The following is an 18732-nucleotide window of genomic DNA, read 5'->3' as shown; positions in this document are numbered from 1 at the left end:
GGTGCCCAAACTGGCGGAACTATAACGTGGCCTGTCTCTTGCGACATGTACAGGATTGGCTGGATGAAACGGGGAATTTCACCCCATTGACCTTTTTGCACGCCGGGTTATATCCTTACAGGCCGGAAAATGTTATTCAGGTCCCACCCGCTTCCGTACCGGCGGCATGTAAAAAGCATATACTACTCAGTTCTGGTAGGAGAGCTTGGCAGTACTTGTGTCGGAGTCAGTTAACATTAGGGTCGAGCATCACCCCTTACCTGACGTTGCGGGGGAATCCGCAATTTGTAGCGGGATTAGATGGGGCGGTTTTTCAAAGGTGGGGCAGGCAAGGAGTGAAATTCCTGTACCAATTCTATGATGTACGCACAGGGGTGTTCCACAGTTTTGCAGACATAAGACGGATATATTCGATCCCCTCTCAGGACTTTTTTGCATACCTGCAGGTGCGGCATTATGCGGCGCAGCTGTTCGGTCTCCGGTCGTTGGGCACAGAGTGGGAAGGGTTACGAGATTACTTTCTTCCTAGTAGCCCCAAGGGTAATTCTTGTGCTACCTTTTCCAAAGCGCTCCGAGAGGGCAAAAATCTGACTGGTCTTCAGGGGATCCAAAATAAGTGGGTAATACAAGCCAATTTGTTTCTTGCAGTGGCGGATATTGTTCAGGCTCTAGATCACTGCTTTGCCATCTCTGAAAATGTGGGTATTCGAGAAACGGGATACAAAGTTTTGCATTGTATGTATATGTCTCGAACTCGGATGTACGCAGCGAAACTGTGTGATTCTGATGTGTGTATAAAATGTCTCCGGGGGAGAGGTTCTCTATTTCATAGTTTCTGGGAATGTGAGAAACTGATTCTTTTCTGGGAAGAAGTGCTACACAGTCTTAGTAAGCTGCTTAAAATCCATATACCTAGGGATCCTAAGTTGTGTCTTTTCCGTATGTGTGGTCATTTGTCCTTGGGCCTTTCGGAGCAAGACCAACTGTTCTTGGGAAAAGCATTGATCGTCGCCTTACAGACTATTCTGGCTCGTTGGATTGTTCCTGAGCGACCGAACGAGGCTCAGTGGACTGCTCGCTTAGAAACGCTGCTCCAACACGAGTATATGACGGCACGTACACAAGCAGGAAGACGTCAACTGGACTGTTATGCGATTTGGGACAAGTTTTGGTGTTCGCTTTCACCTCACAAGAGAGCTTTGATTACGCAGATTACGGGCTATGCCTATGCGACCACAACACACAGACAAGGGACTTTTTAGTTACATAAAAGACTGACGTTGGCTCCAGGGGTGGGGGGGGGGGGTTGGGGGGGACAGAGGTGGGGGAAGGAATCAGGGTTGAATTGTATGTTTGTATATGATTATTGCGGTTGTATTACTTACAAAACGTTAATAAAGAAATGAATGAAAAAAAAAAAAAAGCGGTATATAAATATTTTTAAATAAATAAATAAATAAACGCAGCTTTTTTTAGATGGGCTAAACAAGGGTTAAAGTACCTTTATCAACTCTGCCATCCTACTACTGGAGCTTTGCAAGCTTTCTCTACACTACAGCAGACGAATGCTGACTATTATCCCTTCCTCCAGATAAACATTTTCTACAATCCATGTCAATGCCGAGTAAGGAATTACAAACTGGCCAGAGGCTGCGTGTCCTTTTCGCTCCAGAGAAGATCCTACGTCCCACTATTTCTTTTTACCACAAAGCACTTATAGAGGATCTATCCCCACTTGTTTTAGAGCAACTGCATGGAAAATGGAATAAATGGCCCCAATTTTCAGTTCCGTATACAGCCTTTAGGAAAAGATTCTCCTTACTTAGGAGATATCTGAGAACGTACTTTTGAGAGAGACGGAATACAAATTCCTTTGGCAACTCTATGTTACTCCTGAACAAGCATTTCAATATAAAATTGCCACTTCTAATTTGTGTATTAAATGTAACACCCATATTGGCACTTATTACCATTACTTCTGGGAGTGTGGACATGTGCGTGTCTTTTGGGAGCAGGTACATAACTCCTGCTCCAAGATGCTGCAGATGAACCTACCTTTACACCCAGATCTCTGGTTGTTTGGACACACAGTTTCTCCCACACTTTCGCTTATTTTTAGACCGGGCTAGTATTATGGGGAAAAAGGTAATTCTATTGAAATGGCTGAATGAGCAAAGCCAGCAACATGAACATTGGATGAAGAAGATGACACATTTATGCTCATTAGAATATGCTATCGCTAGATCTTCATCTCTCCACAAGTACACTAATAACCAACAAATTTGGGAACCCTTTTTACAATATCTTACTCCAACGACTGACCCAAAGGCAGTCCTGTACATGTAGGATTCCTAATAAAATCTAAATATCAGTTCGAGGCATGGCGACCGGAGGGTTTCAACCTGCTAAATATTCTAGATGTCCGGGAATTTTATCTACTTTCTATTTTAACTACTTTATATCTATTCTTTATCTATTTTATTGTCTTATTGTTACGAATCGGCTCCTGTAGAGGGAGGAATTAGCAATCTGTTACGAATCGGCTCCTGTGGAAGGAGGAGTTAGCAATCCGATATGCTCAGCTCTTGTAGAGGGAGTAGTTAACAATCTGTTAAGGTATAGACTGCAGAGTTAGCAATCTGTTTTGAATCTGTTGCTGAAGACTCCTGATGGGGAAGGAGTAGCAATCTGTTACCAGCGGAGTGCTTGGAGAGGGCACTCAGCTGTAGAGGAATGTAGATAGGTGGATCCTTGGGCCGATGGCAGATGACTGCGCCCCCAGGAGGATATCCTGAGAGGGACCACCGGCTAGGCTTGGTCCCTCTCAGGAGAGACACAGATAATTCTTTTATTAGGCAGGTTAGTAGAACCACCAGAGGTGGCAGTAGTGAGCTGATATGCCCGGCAGGGCTGAAGTCCCTCAGATACTAGAACAGTGATCCCAGGGTTGCTGAGCTGTAGAGAAACTATAGATAGTGAGTAGACAGGGTATGCTGTGTTCATAGCCAGAATTGGATGACAAAACTCACATAAGGTCTTAAGGAAGCTCAGTAACTGGAAAGGGTTAGGCCCTCGAGGAGCAAGTACCTTTTTCCAGGGAAAGCTCTGAGAGAGCGATGGTAACTCACAAATGTCGTATCTGCGAAAGCTTCCAGGCAGTAGAGAATCTTCAGAGTGTCCAGGAACATGGGCCCTCGAGGAGCGAGTACCGGTTCCTATCTGCAATCTGAAATAACGAAAAGAGAGTGAGGCCCCCCGAGGGGCGGGTACCCCTGGTAAGTCCGAGAAGGCAGAGTAGCTTGGGAGTAAAGCCGAAGCAATCCCCCTTGCTAACTCGATTCGTTAGCGAATTCTGAGACCTTTTATATTGGAAGCGGATGACGTCATCCTGGGGGGACACCTCCGAGGTTCGCACCCTTGCTGGTACATGAATCGGAGCGCGTGCCCTACGTCATCAGGCAACATGGCGGATCCGCAGCGTCGTGCCGGTCCGGGGACGCCTGAGGGAGATGGCAAGAAGACTCCGCAACAGCTAACCATCCATCAGACCCAGAGGGAGTCGCCACAGAGGGCGGAGTGAGGGCGTCGAGCAGCGACGGACGCAATACTTATATCATGCTCATGTACGTTACATCATTCAACAATCTATTCCCCTTTTATAGCCTTTTATAGAGTCAAATGATAGAGTCAAATGATGACCTTACATTGTTATATCTTTGTTATATCTCTGTTATGTATCTGTTATACCAGTTTTTACACTATACACAGATGCCTGTACCTGCATGTATTCCTATTCTTACTCCTATTTCTGGACCTGGATCAGACCGACGGACCAGACCAACGGATATACAGATCGACGGATATAAACACCTATCAATGAATGGAGCAGGGGACAACAGAAGGGGGGGAGGGAAATGGGACGAGGGATTGAGTTATGGGGGACTGTTATAGTAAAAATTGTTCAAAACATATGTTGTATCACAGTTTTGTCTCAATGTATTAAACTATTATAAACAAAAAAAAAAAAGCAGAATGAAAATACAAACAAAAAACAAACTTTGAAATGTTTGTATGCTAATGCCAGAAGTCTAAGAAGTAAGATGGGAGAATTAGAATGTATAGCAGTGAATGATGACATATACTTAATTGGCATCTCAGAGACATGGTGGAAAGAGGATAACCAATGGGACAGTGCAATACCGGGGTACAAATTATATTGTAATGACAGAGAGGAGCACCCAGGAAGCGGTATAGCACTTTATGTCCGGGATGACATAGAATCCAACAGGATAAACATCTTGCATGAGACTAAATGCACAATTGAATCTTTATGGCTAGAAATCCCTTGTGTGTTGGGGAAGACTATAGTGATAGGAGTATACTACAGTCCACCTGGCCAAGATGAAGAGAAATTAGGGAAGCTAACCAAATTGGTAGTGTGGTAATAATGGGAGATTTTAATTACCCCAATATTGACTGGGTAAATGTATCATTGGGACATGCTAGAGATATAAAGTTCCTGGATGGAATAAATGACAGTTTTATGGAGCAATTGGTTCAGGAATCGACAAGAGAGGGAGCAATTTTGGATCTAATTCTCAGTGGAGCACAGGATTTGGTGAGAGAGGTAACAGTTGTGGGGTCACTTGGCAATAGTGATCATAATATGATCAAATTTGAATTAATGACTGGAAGGGGGACAGTAAGCAAATCCACGGCTCTCGTGCCAAATTTTCAAAAAGGAAACTGATAAAATGAGAAAAATAGTAAGAAAAAAACTGAAAGGAGCAGCTACAAAGGTAAAAATTGTTCAAATTCAAAAGGCGTGGTCATTGTTAAAGAAATACCATCCTAGAAGCACAGTCCAGATGTATTCCACACATGGGGGGCCTGATTTTAAAAAGCATTTACATGCGTAAAACTGGGTTTTACGCATGTAAATGCACTTTACTCGAGTAAGTGGGCTTTTGAAAATTGCTACAATATATGCCATTGAATTGTCCATAGGATTTACTCACATAAATGCACTTTAAGTGAGTAAATAGCGTTTGAAAATTGCTACAATAGTAGTTACATTTATGCGCGTAACTCCTTTTGAAAATTACCCCCTAAGAAAGGAGGAAAGAAAGCAAAACGATTACCGGCATGATTAAAAGGTGAGGTGAAAGAAGCTATTTTAGGCAAAAGATTTTCTTTCAAAAATTGGAAGAAGGATCCAACAGAAGAAAATAGGATAATGCATAAGCGTTGGCAAGTTAAATTTAAGACATTGATAAATCAGGCTGAGAGAATATGAAAAGCAGTTGACCATAGAGGCAAATACTCATAGTAAAAACTTTTTAAAATATATCCGAAGCAGAGAGCCTGTGAAGGAGTCAGTTGGACCGTTAGATGATCGAGGGGTTAAAGGGGCACTTAGAGAAGATAAGGCCATCGTGGAAAGATTAAATGATTTCTTTGCTTTGGTGTTTACTGAAGAGGATGTTGGGGAGGTACCCGTACCGGAGAAGGTTTTCATGGGTAATGATTCAGATGGACTGAATCAAATCATGGTGAACCTAGAAGATGTGATAGGCCTGATTGACAAATTGAAGAGTAGTAAATCACCTGGACCGGATGGTATACACCCCAGAGTTCTGAAGGAACTATAAAAAAATGAAATTTCAGACCTATTAGTAAAAATTTGTAACCTATGATTAAAACCATCTATTGTACCTGAAGACTGGAGGGTGGCTAATGTAACCCCAATATTTAAAAAGGGCTCCAGGGGCGATCCAGGAAACTACAGATCAGTTAGCCTGACTTCAGTGCCAGGAAAAATAGTGGAAAGTGTTCTATATATCAAAATCACAGAACATATAGAAAGACATGGTTTAATGGAACAAAGTCAGCATAGCTTTACCCAAGGCAAGACTTGCCTCACAAATCTGCTTCACTTTTTTGAAGGAGTTAATAAACATGTGGATAAAGATGAACCTGCAGATGTAGTGTACTTGGATTTTCAGAAGGTGTTTGACAAAGTCCCTTCTAAGAAAACTAAAATGTCAGGGGATAGGAGGCGATGTCCTTCCATGGATTACAAACTGGTTAAAAAACAGGAAACAGAGAGTAGGATTAAATGATCAATTTTCTCAGTGGAAAAGGGTAAACAGTGGAGGGCGTTTGACAAAGTTCCTCAAGAGAGGCTTCTAGGAAAAGTAAAAAGTCATGGGATAGGTGGCGATGTCCTTTCGTGGATTACAAAGTGGCTAAAAGATAGGAAACAGAGTAGGATTAAATGGACAATTTTCTCAGTGGAAGGGAGTGGGCAGTGGAGTACCTCAGGGATCTGTATTGGGACCCTTATTTTTCTATTTATAAATGATCTGGAAAGAAATATGACGAGTGAGGTAATCAAATTTGCAGATGATACAAAATTGTTCGGAGTAGTTAAATCACAAGCTGATTGTGATAAATTGCAGGAAGACCATCTGATACTGGAAAATTGGGCATAGAAATGGCAGATGAAATTTAATGTGGATAAGTGCAACATGATGCATATAGGAAAAAATAACCCATGCTATAGTTACACAATGTTAGGTTCCATATTAGCAGCTACTACCCAAGAAAGAGATATAGGCATCATAGTGGATAATACATTGATATTGTCGGCTCAGTGTCCTGCAGCACTCAAAAAATCATACAGAATGTTAGGAATTATTAGGAAGGGAATGGTGAATAAAACAGAAAATGTCATAATGCCTCCTTATCGCTCCATGGTGAGACTGCACCTTGAGTACTGTATACAGTTCCGGTCACCACATCCCAAAAAAGATATAGTTGCACTAGAGAAGGTACAGAAAGGGCAACCAAAATGATAAAGGGGATGGAACAGCTCCCCTATAAAGAAAGGCTAAAGAGGTTAGGGCTGTTCAGCTTGGAGAAGAGACAACTGAGGGGGGATATGATAGAGGTGTTTAAGATCATGAGAGGTCTTGAACGAGTAGATGTGAATCGGTTATTTACACTTTTGGATAATAGAAGTACTAGAGGGCACTCCATGAAGTTAGTAAGTAGCACATTTAAGACTAATTGGAGAAAATTCTTTTTCACTCAATGTACAATAAAGCTCTGGAATTTGTTGCCAGAGGATGTGGTTAGTGCAGTTAGTGTAGCTGGGGTTAAAAAAGGTTTGGATAAGTTCTTGGAGGAGAAGTCCATTAACTGCTATTAATCAAGTTGACTTAGGGAATGGCCTCTGCTATTACTGGCATCAGTAACATGGGATCTTCTTAGTGTTTGGGTACTTACCAGATTCTTGTAGCCTGGTTTGGCCTCTGTTGGAAACAGGATGCTGGGCTTGATGGACCCTTGGTCTAACCCAGCACGACAATTTCTTATGTTCTTATGTATTATCCAGGAATGTAAGTCTGATTATATTAGGCCTAACATGGCTCTGGTGACATCAGCCACAGTTTAACTGGGCCAAACTGGAACTCTCCCTTTGGGAAACCAGATGCTCTGAATCCTATATGTCATCCAAAGCCCCAGCTCTCTCAGCAATCGTGGCCTCCACCCCTCTAACATTCCCAACTCCTTTCAGGGAGTCCAGAGGAACTCAAACCTCTCCGCAGTGTCTCCAGGAAAATACTCTTAAAATAGTCTACAGACAATTATACCGTAAGAACAGTTGGGACAAGGGAAGTCCAAGCGGAAGAATTTGTAAAAGAAACAACTGCGCCAAGAAAAGGCTTGAGTCTCTAATCTTCAGATAAAATGAAGAGAGATGAACTTTCCACTCCAGCAGGAGACGGGAAAGAACCCCATATTTATGTCTGATTCTACAGTCAAGATCAAGAAGAGATGTGTAGTTGTGTTTAAAAAAGGTTTGTATAAGTTCTTGGAGGAGAAGTCCATTAACTGTTATTAATCAAGTGGCTTAGGGAATGGCCTCTGCTATTACTGGCATCTATAGAATGGGATCTTCTTAGTGTTTGGGTACTTGCCAGGTTCTTGTAGCCTGGTTTGGGCTCTGTTGGAAACAGGATGCTGGGCTTGATGGACCCTTGGTCTGACCCAGCATGGCAATTTCTTATGTTCTTAGAAGGTAGCCATTTTCACCCTAATACTGGGACCTGTCCTCCGCCCAGAAGAGACCATCCCTCCATCTGCGGCTCTGTTTCAGTCCCCAGAACTGCATGAACAAGGGAAGAAAACCAATCATTTGGTTGCAGAAGCTATCATGTGCACCAAGAAAGCACAAGTATTCAAAGGAATCGTCATGGTCAGTACCCCCACAAATCCAAGGTCTCAGTAAGGGGGCTTAAGTGGGGGCATACTGTTACGAATGGCAGTCTGACAGGTACCCCCACAGACCGCTGCGCTCACCTCCACGTCTGGACCATTTACCTTACCTTGAAGGGAGGCAAAGACGCCACAAGCAACTCCTGCTCCAGGCCATCCTGTCGCTCCTCTGATGCAGCTGGATGCCACCAACAACTCTTCACATGGCGCTTTGCCCTAGGCAAGTGTCCATGCTCCTCTGCAGTATTTAAAGGGATTGCGATGGAAAATCCCCTGTAGCCCTTACTGAGGACGTCTGATGCTGAGGCCTATAAAAGGCCTCTCCTGATATGACTCTGGTGCCTCAGTAACAGGACTCCCTACAGCCTTGTAGAGTGAGTTGTGTCTGTGTTTTCAGTTCCTGGTCTTCTACATGTCTTCATGGTCTTCAGTCCCTGCTCTTCATTTGTTCTTCAGTTCTGGTTCTTCCTCTTGTTTTCGTTCCTTTGGTTCTCAGCCTGTCTTCAGTTCACCCTGCTGTGTTCTTCGTCTTATCGGTCCTATGGTCAGTCTTCATTTTTTCTGTGAGCCTTGCCTTCTGTGTGCTCCTTGTCTTCCTGCCCTGCCTATCTATCCCTCCTTCCCTTGGATGGATACTCAGTATTCAACTTTGCCTGCTTCCTGGACTTGTCTTGATTGCCGCCTGCACTGACCAATGTCTGATTACCAGACTTTCCTTGTACACTCCAGTCGTGACCTGAGCTCGCCTTTGATTTTGCCTGGATGCCCCGGCTCCCACTGAGGATCCTCTGTTCTTCATCAGATGCTCCCACCTAAGACCTGCCAGCCCCGGCACTCAAAGGCTCAACCCGAGGGGAATGTGGGCTGGTATAAGCGAAGCTCCGGTTGGGCCTCTGCCTCCTCCAAGTCTGCCAGCCAACTGTGGGGACCTGCAGGTTGCCCCAACTTTACCTTGATCCAAGGGTCCATGCCCGTAAAACATAGTATCATAGTGAAAGAAGAATTTATTAGCATTGGAAAAATAAGATTAACTTTTGTATTTAAAACAGAAAATCACCAATCCTGCCCTAAATCAGTTTCAGTTCAGTTCAAGAAAATTAAAAAATGAGTTTGCAAAATTCCCCATCTAAATTCTCGCCAGAATATTATCTTACTATGTTGGTTCAATCTCACGTGATGGCTGAAACTTTATATGAACTCTTCTGATGCATGGGGAATCTGTTCAGTGCTGCACATGGATCCAGGATCAACTTGCCTCAAGGAGAGATCAGCAAAATCTCATCAAATAAAATAAAAAAATCTCTATTTTGAATAAAATCTTGGCAAATCTTCCAAAATTAATTAGCTTAACACTAAGGGGCGGATTTTCAGAGCCCTGCTCGCCTAAATCCGCCCAAAACCGGGCGGATTTAGGCGAGCAGGGCCCTGCGCGCCGGTAAGCCTATTTTACATAGGCCTACCGGCGCGCGCAGAGCCCCGGGACTCGCGTAAGTCCCGGGGTTTTCGGAGGGGGCATGTCGGGGGGCGTGTCGGGGGCGGGCCCGAACCGCGCGGCGTTTTCGGGGCGTGTCGGGAGCGTTCTGGGGGCGGGCCCGGGGGCGTGGCCGCGCCCTCCGGACCCGCCCCCAGGTCGCGTCCCGGCGCGCAGGAGGCCCGCTGACGCGCGGGGATTTACGCCTCCCTCTGGGAGGCGTAAATCCCCCGACAAAGGTAAGGGGGGGGCTTAGACAGGGCCGGGTGGGTGGGTTAGGGAGGGGAAGGTGAGGGGAGGGCAAAAGGAAGTTCCCTCCGAGGCCGCTCCGATTTCGGAGCGGCCTCGGAGGGAACGGGGGTAGGCTGCGCGGCTCGGCGCGCGCCGGCTATACAAAATCGATAGCCTTGCGCGCGTCGATCCAGGTTTTTAGCAGATACGCGCGGCTCCGCGCGTATCTACTAAAATCCAGCGTACTTTTGTTTGCGCCTGGAGCGCAAACAAAAGTAGGCCTATTCGCGGAGTATGAAAATCCGCCCCTAAATGAATGTAAAGACTATGCTAATACTGTTAAGCAAACTTGAAAATAACCAAGGCTTATCTAAAAAAAATCACCTTAATTGCTCTTGCTAGGCAAATAAAAGAAAGGTGATGTTGGTTTCAGCTGAAAGAGAGTGAAAGCCAATTAGTTGGGAAGTGCAGTCTTTTTAAAATATCATAAGATTTATAGGTTTCAGTTACAAAAAACAAAAGCTCCAGCTTGGATCAATTAAGTGGTTATGCCTCCCCACTCATTGGCCCCTCAATTGCACTCTCCAAGTAACTCAGGCTGGTTTCTGTCACCTGGCAATGTAATGACATATGTAAAGGTACTACCATTGAAAATGAAATGAAACAGTACTGATCCAGGATGGTAGAAAAGGTGGATTCACCAGGGTGGCACCCCTACCGATTGCTCACTAAGTGTCAGTGAGGTGATCCAGTAATAGCAGTCCCAGGACCATCTGCAGAGGAGACCCATCTCCCCATGGGAGATGGTGGCAGCACACTGTGGTAAAGGGAGTTCCAGAAGCAAGTTCCCAGTGCTGAGCTGAAGGTGAGACAGACTGAAATAGATAGATTACTCACTAAGTTGGTAGCTGTATAGATGTAGATCCCAGCAGGCAGAAGTAGTTGAATACAGGCACCGAAGCAGGGAGAGCAAGCCCTCGAGGAGCAAGTACCTGATCCCTGATAGGCACCTGAAAGAAAGCAAAGGGCCCCAGAGGAGTGGGTACCCAGGTTAGATGAAATACCCTGAAGGGCAGAGAGAGCTTCCAACGGCAGCACGGAAGCGGCAGATTAGCTCAGACCGGAGGCATTCCAATCCAATCCTTGCTAACTCGAATTGTTAGCAAATGAAGGGCAGGCTAAATACCCAGATGGCATGACATCACTCGAGGGAGCCACCCCCGAGGTTCCCACCATAACGTAGATAAAGACGTGGGAGGCGTGCGCACACGTACCCTAGGAGGCCCTCAGGAGAAACATGGCGGATAGCCTTGCCATAGCCGTTCCGGGGACGCCGGAGAGAGCGGCAAGCAGATGCAGCGGTAGTCATCTTCCCAAGGCTAGTGAGGGAGAGCAGAGAGAAAGGTGAGGCACAGAGGACGAAGCCATCTGAGACCGACGGACGCAACACACTCACTACACACAGTAGCTTGACCTATTGCAGAGGCAGTGAGGGAGAGACAGAGAAAGCCCTTTATAAGGCAGATTGTGTGAGGTCATCAGGAGGTGCCATGGGGCTTTTCCTGCTGCAAGCCCTTTAAGTAGGATGACATCATGCGCGCACGTGCCTAAGGAGTGGTGCTGTGGGTTGGGGCTGGCGGCATCCTGCTGCATGATGTTCTGTGGTGTATTGGTGGCACCTTGCCGCGTTGAGAGGCAGAAGAGCTGGCCCAGCCACGGAGGTAAGGGCGACGGTTCATGGGAGCAGCCTGTGGTTCACTGAATGCAACAGTTCTCCCCCTCTTAAGCCCCTCCCTGAGAACTTGGGTTTTCTGGGGTACCATTGGTGAAAGTTCCTTAAAAGGTTGGGATCCAATATGTTGAACGATGGATTCCATGAATTTTCCTCTGAGCCGTAGTTCTTCCAAGATACCAAACATTTTTTCCTTTTGCCCCTCTGGCAGGAATCCAGAATATTTTGGAATTCATATATTTTGTCTCCATTTGTGACAACTCTTGGGGTTCAGATGGCACTCTGGAAGCCAAGTAAGCATACCGGCTTGAGCAAAGAGATGTGAAACACGTTGTGGATTTTTAATGTAGGCAGGAGCCACTTGCCGAGACACTGAAAAAAGCTCAATAAAGAATAGCACCAAATGCACCGAGGGAAGCCATAGGTGTAAGTGTTGGGTACTTAGTCAAACCTTCTCACCCATCTTGAATTGAGGAGCTGGCCTCCTTCGGGCAACTGCTATCTTCTTGGCTCAGGGGGCAGCTTTCTCAATCAATTGATTGGTTTGTTCCCATAGTTTATGCAATTCCTAGGCAGACAGTTGAGCTGCCAGTGCAGGAACTGTCTCGGGCAGAGGCTTTTTTCCAAAAAAAGTTTAAAAACCTGGCTTTTCAAAAAAGCTTTTTACAGTGAAAATGGAGAATAAGAAATATGACAGGCAACGGAACATCAACACAGCACAAAGTCACACAATGCGTACTTGCATAGTTTATTATTTTCTCTCATACGTTAATTCTAATGATAGACAGAGACAGTATAAAGTACTATATTTATATGGTTACCCTATTAATCATACATAGGGATAAGATCCATGTCAACTTTCATATAGATTTGTATTATTGAAACATGTAACCAAAACTATTTTTGGCACCTTGAAAGATAGGGTCCCCCAAGTTGAACGTTAAAGATATGTGCCTCTCTGTAAAACATTGTGATGGTGCATGACCAAACGACGGTATAGAAAAGATTTAAAATAAATACATAAATAAATAAATAAATAAATAAACAAACCAAATTGAAAGAGGAAAAGCTGGTGGCTGCGTTGACGGGATTGTTATGACAGAATTCGGACCAAAATAGGAGGGTGGCCCAGTTGTCCTGGTGCTCATTGACATAAGAACAGAGGAAGGTTTTAAAGGTGTGGTTGGTATGCTCCGCTTGCCTGTTGCCTTGTGGGTGGTAGGCCATCATATATTCAAGCTTGATACCAAATTTGTTTTACAGAGAGAGCACCAGTACCATGCAGTGAACTGAACTCCTCTATTTGATAGTATATGCTTCAGTAGTCTGTGCAAGCGGAAAATGTGGAGAGTGAAAAGACATGCTAATTCAGGAGTGGAAACGAATACCTGGTAGTGAGATGAAGTGTGCCATCTTGGAGAATCAATCAATCACCAGCCATATCATAGTGTCGCCATTAGAGGCAGGGAGGTCCACAATAAAGTCCATGGACAAGTGGTGCTGTTGAAGCAGTTCAAGGGTTCATGCCCATGTATATATGTGTTTATAAGTGGTAGTAGGTGATCAGAATCTGTGGCATCTCATGTGATACACTTCAGAAGATGTTATTGGGATTCCCCCCATCCCCCCATCCATTTTAAAAGTATAAAAAATATCTATATTCCCAGGAAAGAAGATTGAAAATGCAGGGTGATTTTGCTACTCTCGCTGGCACTCTCATTTTCTTGTGGTTACCTGAGAGGGGCATTCTGGTCTCAGACTACTTGCAGACTTCGTGATAGCCTCAATCTTTCAGCCTTGAAATCTTGACACCACCTGCTGCACCCAGTCCCAGTACTTAGCATGGAGAGAGAACCTGGAAAGACAACAGCTACTTAATAGAGACCTAAAATCCATCACATTCCTTTTTATCTGTACTGCATTCTGTCAGGATAAGCAGTTCCATTGTTCTTTCATATGAGGGCATGTAGGAAATACAGAACTTGTGGGGAGAGTATGAGCTACTCCAATCATATTATTACGTTCAAGAATGTAGAGATTACTTACCTGATAATCTCCTTTTCCTTAATGTATGCAGATGGACTCAGAACAAGTGCTCGTGTGCTCGTGCTAGCAGTTGGAGAGGGATCTGACGTCAGCACAGGTACATATACCCCCACAGGAAGTGAAGCAACACAGTAATCTTCCTTGCAAAAGCTGTTATGGATATATGTGTACTGACCGATCAATGAATTAGTGAAACAGGATTCCCCTGACTGATCGATAGTAGCTGGAGACCGCCAGCGTTCCCAACCGGAAGGCGTCGACACCTGGCAGAGTGGACGCTCTTGTGTAAGAAATGACATGTCTTACCTTGAAGTGGCGAAAACCCATGTATACTGGCAGCCGGGCGGGATGGTGAGTCCATCTGCATACACTAAGGAAAAGGAGATTATCAGGTAAGTAATCTCAACATTTCCTAGCGTGTAGCAGATGGACTCAGAACAAGTGGGATGTACAAAAGCTATTCCCGAACTGGGCGGGAGGCTGCCTGAGGACCACGTAGGACTGCCCTCGCAAATGCTGTGTCCTCCCTGGCCTGGACATCCAGACGGTAAAATCTGGAAAAGGTATGGAGGGAGGACCATGTCACCGCTTTACATATCTCCGCGGGCGACAGCATCCTAGATTCTGCCCAAGAGGCCGCCTGCGCTCTGGTGGAATGAGCCTTGACCTGCAGAGGTGGTGACTTCCCGGCCTCTACGTAGGCCGCTCTGATAACTTCTTTGATCCAGCGGGCGATGGTGGGCCGAGAGGCCGCTTCCCCTTGCTTCTTCCCGCTGTGAAGGACGAACAGATGGTCCGTCTTTCGTACTGCTTCTGTCTTTTCCAGGTATCTGGGCAGCAATCTGCCGATGTCGAGATGGCGTAGCAAACGCCCTTCTTCTGATTTCTTCAAACCCGCCGTGGTTGGCAAGGATATGGTTTGGTTGAGGTGAAATTGTGAGACTACTTTAGGTAAGAAAGAGGGAACCCTGCGAAGATGGATAGCCTCTGGAGTGATTCTGAGAAAGGGATCACGGCAGGACAGCGCTTGTAGCTCTGAGATGCGGCATGCGGAACACACTGCCAGCAAGAACACCATCTTCAAAGTTAGCGAATGGAGAGACAGGCCCCGAAGGGGTCTGAAGGTGGATCCCGCGAGGAAATCCAAAACTATGTTGAGGTTCCACAGGGGTACTGGCCACTTCAGTGGCGGACGAATGTGCTTGACTCCTTTCAGGAAGCGGGAAACATCTGGGTGCGAGGCAATGGTCTTGCCATCCCTCCTGGGACCGTAGCAAGACAGCGCAGCCACCTGAACCTTGATGGAGCTTAGGGAGAGACCCTTCTGAAGCCCATCCTGCAGGAAATCCAGAACAATAGGGATTGTGGTCGCATGTGGATTGGTGCCATGAGTGCCGCACCAGGCTTCAAATACTCTCCAGATCCTTATGTAGGTGAGGGATGTGGAAAACTTGCGAGCTCGGAGGAGTGTATCTATCACCGGCTCCGAGTAACCTCTTTTCTTCAGTCTAGCCCTCTCAATGGCCAGACTGTAAGAGAAAATTGAGCCGGATCCTCATGGAAGATGGGACCTTGACGTAGCAGGTTCCTGAGAGGAGGCAGGGGAAGGGGCTCCCCTGTCAGTAGTCTTCTCATGTCCGTGTACCAGGGTCTTCTTGGCCAGTCTGGTGCCACTATAAGAACTAGGCCTCTGTGCCTCTGAATCTTGTGTATAAGGGCGCCCAGCAGGGGCCACGGAGGAAAGGCATATAGCAGGATCCCTGGAGGCCATGGCTGAACCAGGGCGTCGATCCCGTGAGAGAACGGATCTCGCTTGCGGCTGAAGTATCTGGGGACTTGAGCATTGGACCTGTCCGCTAATAGGTCCATGTCCAGAGTTCCCCACTGATCCACAATCATCTGGAAGGCTGTGGGGGACAGCTGCCATTCTCCCGGATTTAGGCTTTCCCTGCTGAGGAAGTCTGCTGCGGTGTCATCCTTTCCGGCGATGTGGACGGCGGAGATGTCCTGGAGATTCGCCTCTGCCCAAGCCATCAGCGGGGCTATCTCTAGGGACACCTGTTGGCTTCTAGTTCCGCCCTGTCGGTTGATGTATGCCACCATGGTGGCGTTGTCGGACATCGCTCTGACTGCTCTGTTCCTCAGTCTGTGAGCAAATCGCAGGCAGGCTAACCGGACTGCCAGTGCCTCTAGGCGGTTGATGTTCCACCCCGACTCTTCTCTGTTCCATCGCCCTTGGGCGGTGAGCTCTTCGCAGTGTGCTCCCCATCCGCTCAGGCTGGCATCTGTGGTGAGCAGAGTCCACATGGGGGAGGACATCTTCGACCCCCTGCTCGTGTGGTCGGACTGCAACCACCACCGTAGCTGGGTCCGCACCCTGGCAGGTAGAGGTAGATGCACGGTGTAGTTCTGTAAACGTGGGCTCCACCGAGAGAGGAGGGAGTGTTGTAACGGTCTCATATGGGCCCTTGCCCATGGTACCACTTCCAGGGTGGATGCCATGAGACCGAGAACCTGTAGGTAATCCCAAGCTATGGGCCGACTGGCTCCCATCAAGGAACATAGACGCGTCTGGAGCTTTGACCTTCTCTTGGTGGTTAGGCTGACTTTGTCTGCCTGGGTGTCGAACCGGACTCCCAGGTATTCCAGTGATTGGGAAGGCTGTAGGCAACTCTTGCTTAGGTTGACTACCCATCCCAGGCTTTCCAGAAGGGCGATCACTCTGTTGGTTGCCCGATGGCTCTCCTCTCGTGATTTCGCCCTGATCAGCCAATCGTCTAGGTAGGGATGGACAAGGATTCCTTCCCGTCTGAGCGCCGCTGTTACTGCTACGATCACCTTGGTGAAGGTCCGCGGCGCCGTTCATTAGCCCTTGTTAATTGTAACTGCTTCTTTTCATCACGTTTTATTATGTTTTTTGGTTGTATTCTTCGCACCCCTGTTTTCTGTAAACCGACATGATGTGAACGAGTTCATGAATGCCGGTATAAAAAAACCTTAAATAAATAAATAAAATAAATAAATTGGAAGTGTCGTCCCAGAACCTTGAAGCGTAGGTAGCGCTGATGATCCCGATGGATCGGGATATGCAGGTAGGCTTCTGACAAGTCTAAGGCCGTGAGGAATTCCCCTGGCTGTACTGCGGTCTTGACTGAGCGCAGAGTTTCCATGCAAAACCTCGGGACCCTTAAGTATCGGTTGACTGACTTGAGGTCCAATACGGGCCGGAAAGTGCCCTCTTTCTTGGGTACCATGAAATAAATGGAATAGTGCCCAGAATCCATTTCCCATGCAGGTACTGGGATTATGGCTTTCAAGGACAGGAGCCTCGCCAGGGTAGCTTCCAATGCTGCCTTCTTGTGGACTGGACATGGAGATTCCACGAACCTGTCAGGAGGGATGTGATGGAAGTCCAGATAATACCCCTCTCGGATGATGGCGAGGACCCACTGGTCCGACGCAATCTCGACCCATCTGGGGTAGAAGAGGGTTAACCTGCCCCCTATGGCTTCGTCCCCCAGATGGATCAGCTGATTCTCATTGTGGGGTGCGGCTGGGACCCGACCCCGAGCCGGTTCCCCTCTTGTGCTGCTTGGTCCGAAAGGACTGGTTCCTGGCCTGAGGACGAGGTGCCTGGTAGCGACTCCTATAGGGAGTGAAGCGTTGGGAGCTTCTACCTCTGGAGGGCCTCGGAAAGGTGCGCTGGTTCCTCTTGGACCTGTCTTCCGGCAGTCGAGGTACTGGAGAGGCGCCCCATGTGCTGGCCAGTTTATCTAGGTTGCTGCCGAACAGAAGAGAACCCTTGAACGGCATTCTAGTGAGACGTGTCTTAGAAGGAGCGTCGGCTGACCAGTTCTGTATCCAGAGCTGCCTCCTGGCTGCTACTGAGGATGAGACCCCCTTGGCTGTCGTACGGACTAGGTCGGAGGCGGCATCCGTAAGGAACGAGAGAGCTGACGCCATGTCTGCTGCCGGAGCATTGTTCCTGACCTGTGACAAACAGGAACGCGTCACCACTGTGCAGCAGGTTGCAATTCGCAGAGACAGAGCTGCCACCTCAAAGGTCTGTTTCAGGATGGCGTCCAGGCGTCGGTCATGAGCCTCCTTGAGGGCCGCCCCCCCTCCACTGGAATGGTAGTGCGCTTGACCACAGCGCTAACCAAGGCGTCCACCTTAGGGCATGCCAGCATATCCTTGATTGCCGGGTCCAGGGGGTACATGCCGGACAGGGCCCGACCCCCTTTGAATGAGGCCTCCGGTGCATTCCACTCCAAATCGATCAGCTGTTGCGCCGCTTGCAGGAAGGGGAAATGGCGGGCTGTGGGACGAAGACCCTCCAGCAGGGGGTTCTGCGTAGATGTCTCCATGGTGCTGGGGCCTGGAATAGCCAACTCCGTCAGGCACTGAGAGACCAGGTCGGAGAGATCCTCCTTGGGAAAGAACCGCCTCATAGTTCGATATGGCTCTATCCCCGAGGGAAGTTCCCCCTCCTCGGGGGGTTCAGACTCGTCCTCCGAGACATCAGGGTCCGCATGAGCCGGACTGCCCGGAGGCGGGTGCCCGCAGTAAGGGCGAGAGGGTCCGGGGGCAGGGTCAGCCGGGGCAGCAGGGCCTGGACGGGAAGCCGACTGCATCTGTACGAAGGCGTGGATCCCCTTAAATAAGTTCACCCAGGAAATGGAAGCGGTCTCCAGCCGTCGGGGTACCAGGTCCCCCGGGATTCCTGGCTGTTCGAGACGGCCCGCTAGATCCGGGGTGGCCCCTGGGGAACTGTCGGTAAACCTCGGTTGAGACTGGTCCTGGCCCGAGGCTCCCACGGCCTCCTCACATTGGGCACAAAGGGAGTCTGGCTCCTCGCTCTGCGTGGCTCTAAGCTGGCACGCTGAGCACAGGCCAAGAGCTTTCACGCCGGAATCAGGAGGTGCCGCCTCTGGAGACGCCGGGGCGTTTAGGTGTTCCATCGCGTCTT

General features: G+C 47.6%; 1 protein-coding gene across 2 annotated transcripts in view; it reads right to left on the bottom strand.

Moving 5' to 3' along the window:
- Window positions 1–18732, bottom strand: part of NKPD1 (NTPase KAP family P-loop domain containing 1) — a 77348-nt gene that overhangs the window by 13351 nt on the left and 45265 nt on the right. For both annotated transcript variants that reach the window (XM_029571592.1, XM_029571594.1), the window contains one exon: window positions 13452–13572. In XM_029571592.1, coding sequence (XP_029427452.1) covers window positions 13452–13464 — 13 coding nt within the window. In that variant the 5' untranslated portion in view covers window positions 13465–13572. The remainder of the gene's footprint in view (window positions 1–13451; window positions 13573–18732) is intronic.

This window comes from Rhinatrema bivittatum, chromosome 11 (genome assembly GCF_901001135.1).
Source record: "Rhinatrema bivittatum chromosome 11, aRhiBiv1.1, whole genome shotgun sequence".
Classification (NCBI taxonomy): Eukaryota; Metazoa; Chordata; class Amphibia; order Gymnophiona; family Rhinatrematidae; genus Rhinatrema; species Rhinatrema bivittatum.
The sequence above is the reverse complement of the archived record's forward strand: the minus strand, read 5'-3'. Positions and strand labels throughout refer to the sequence as shown.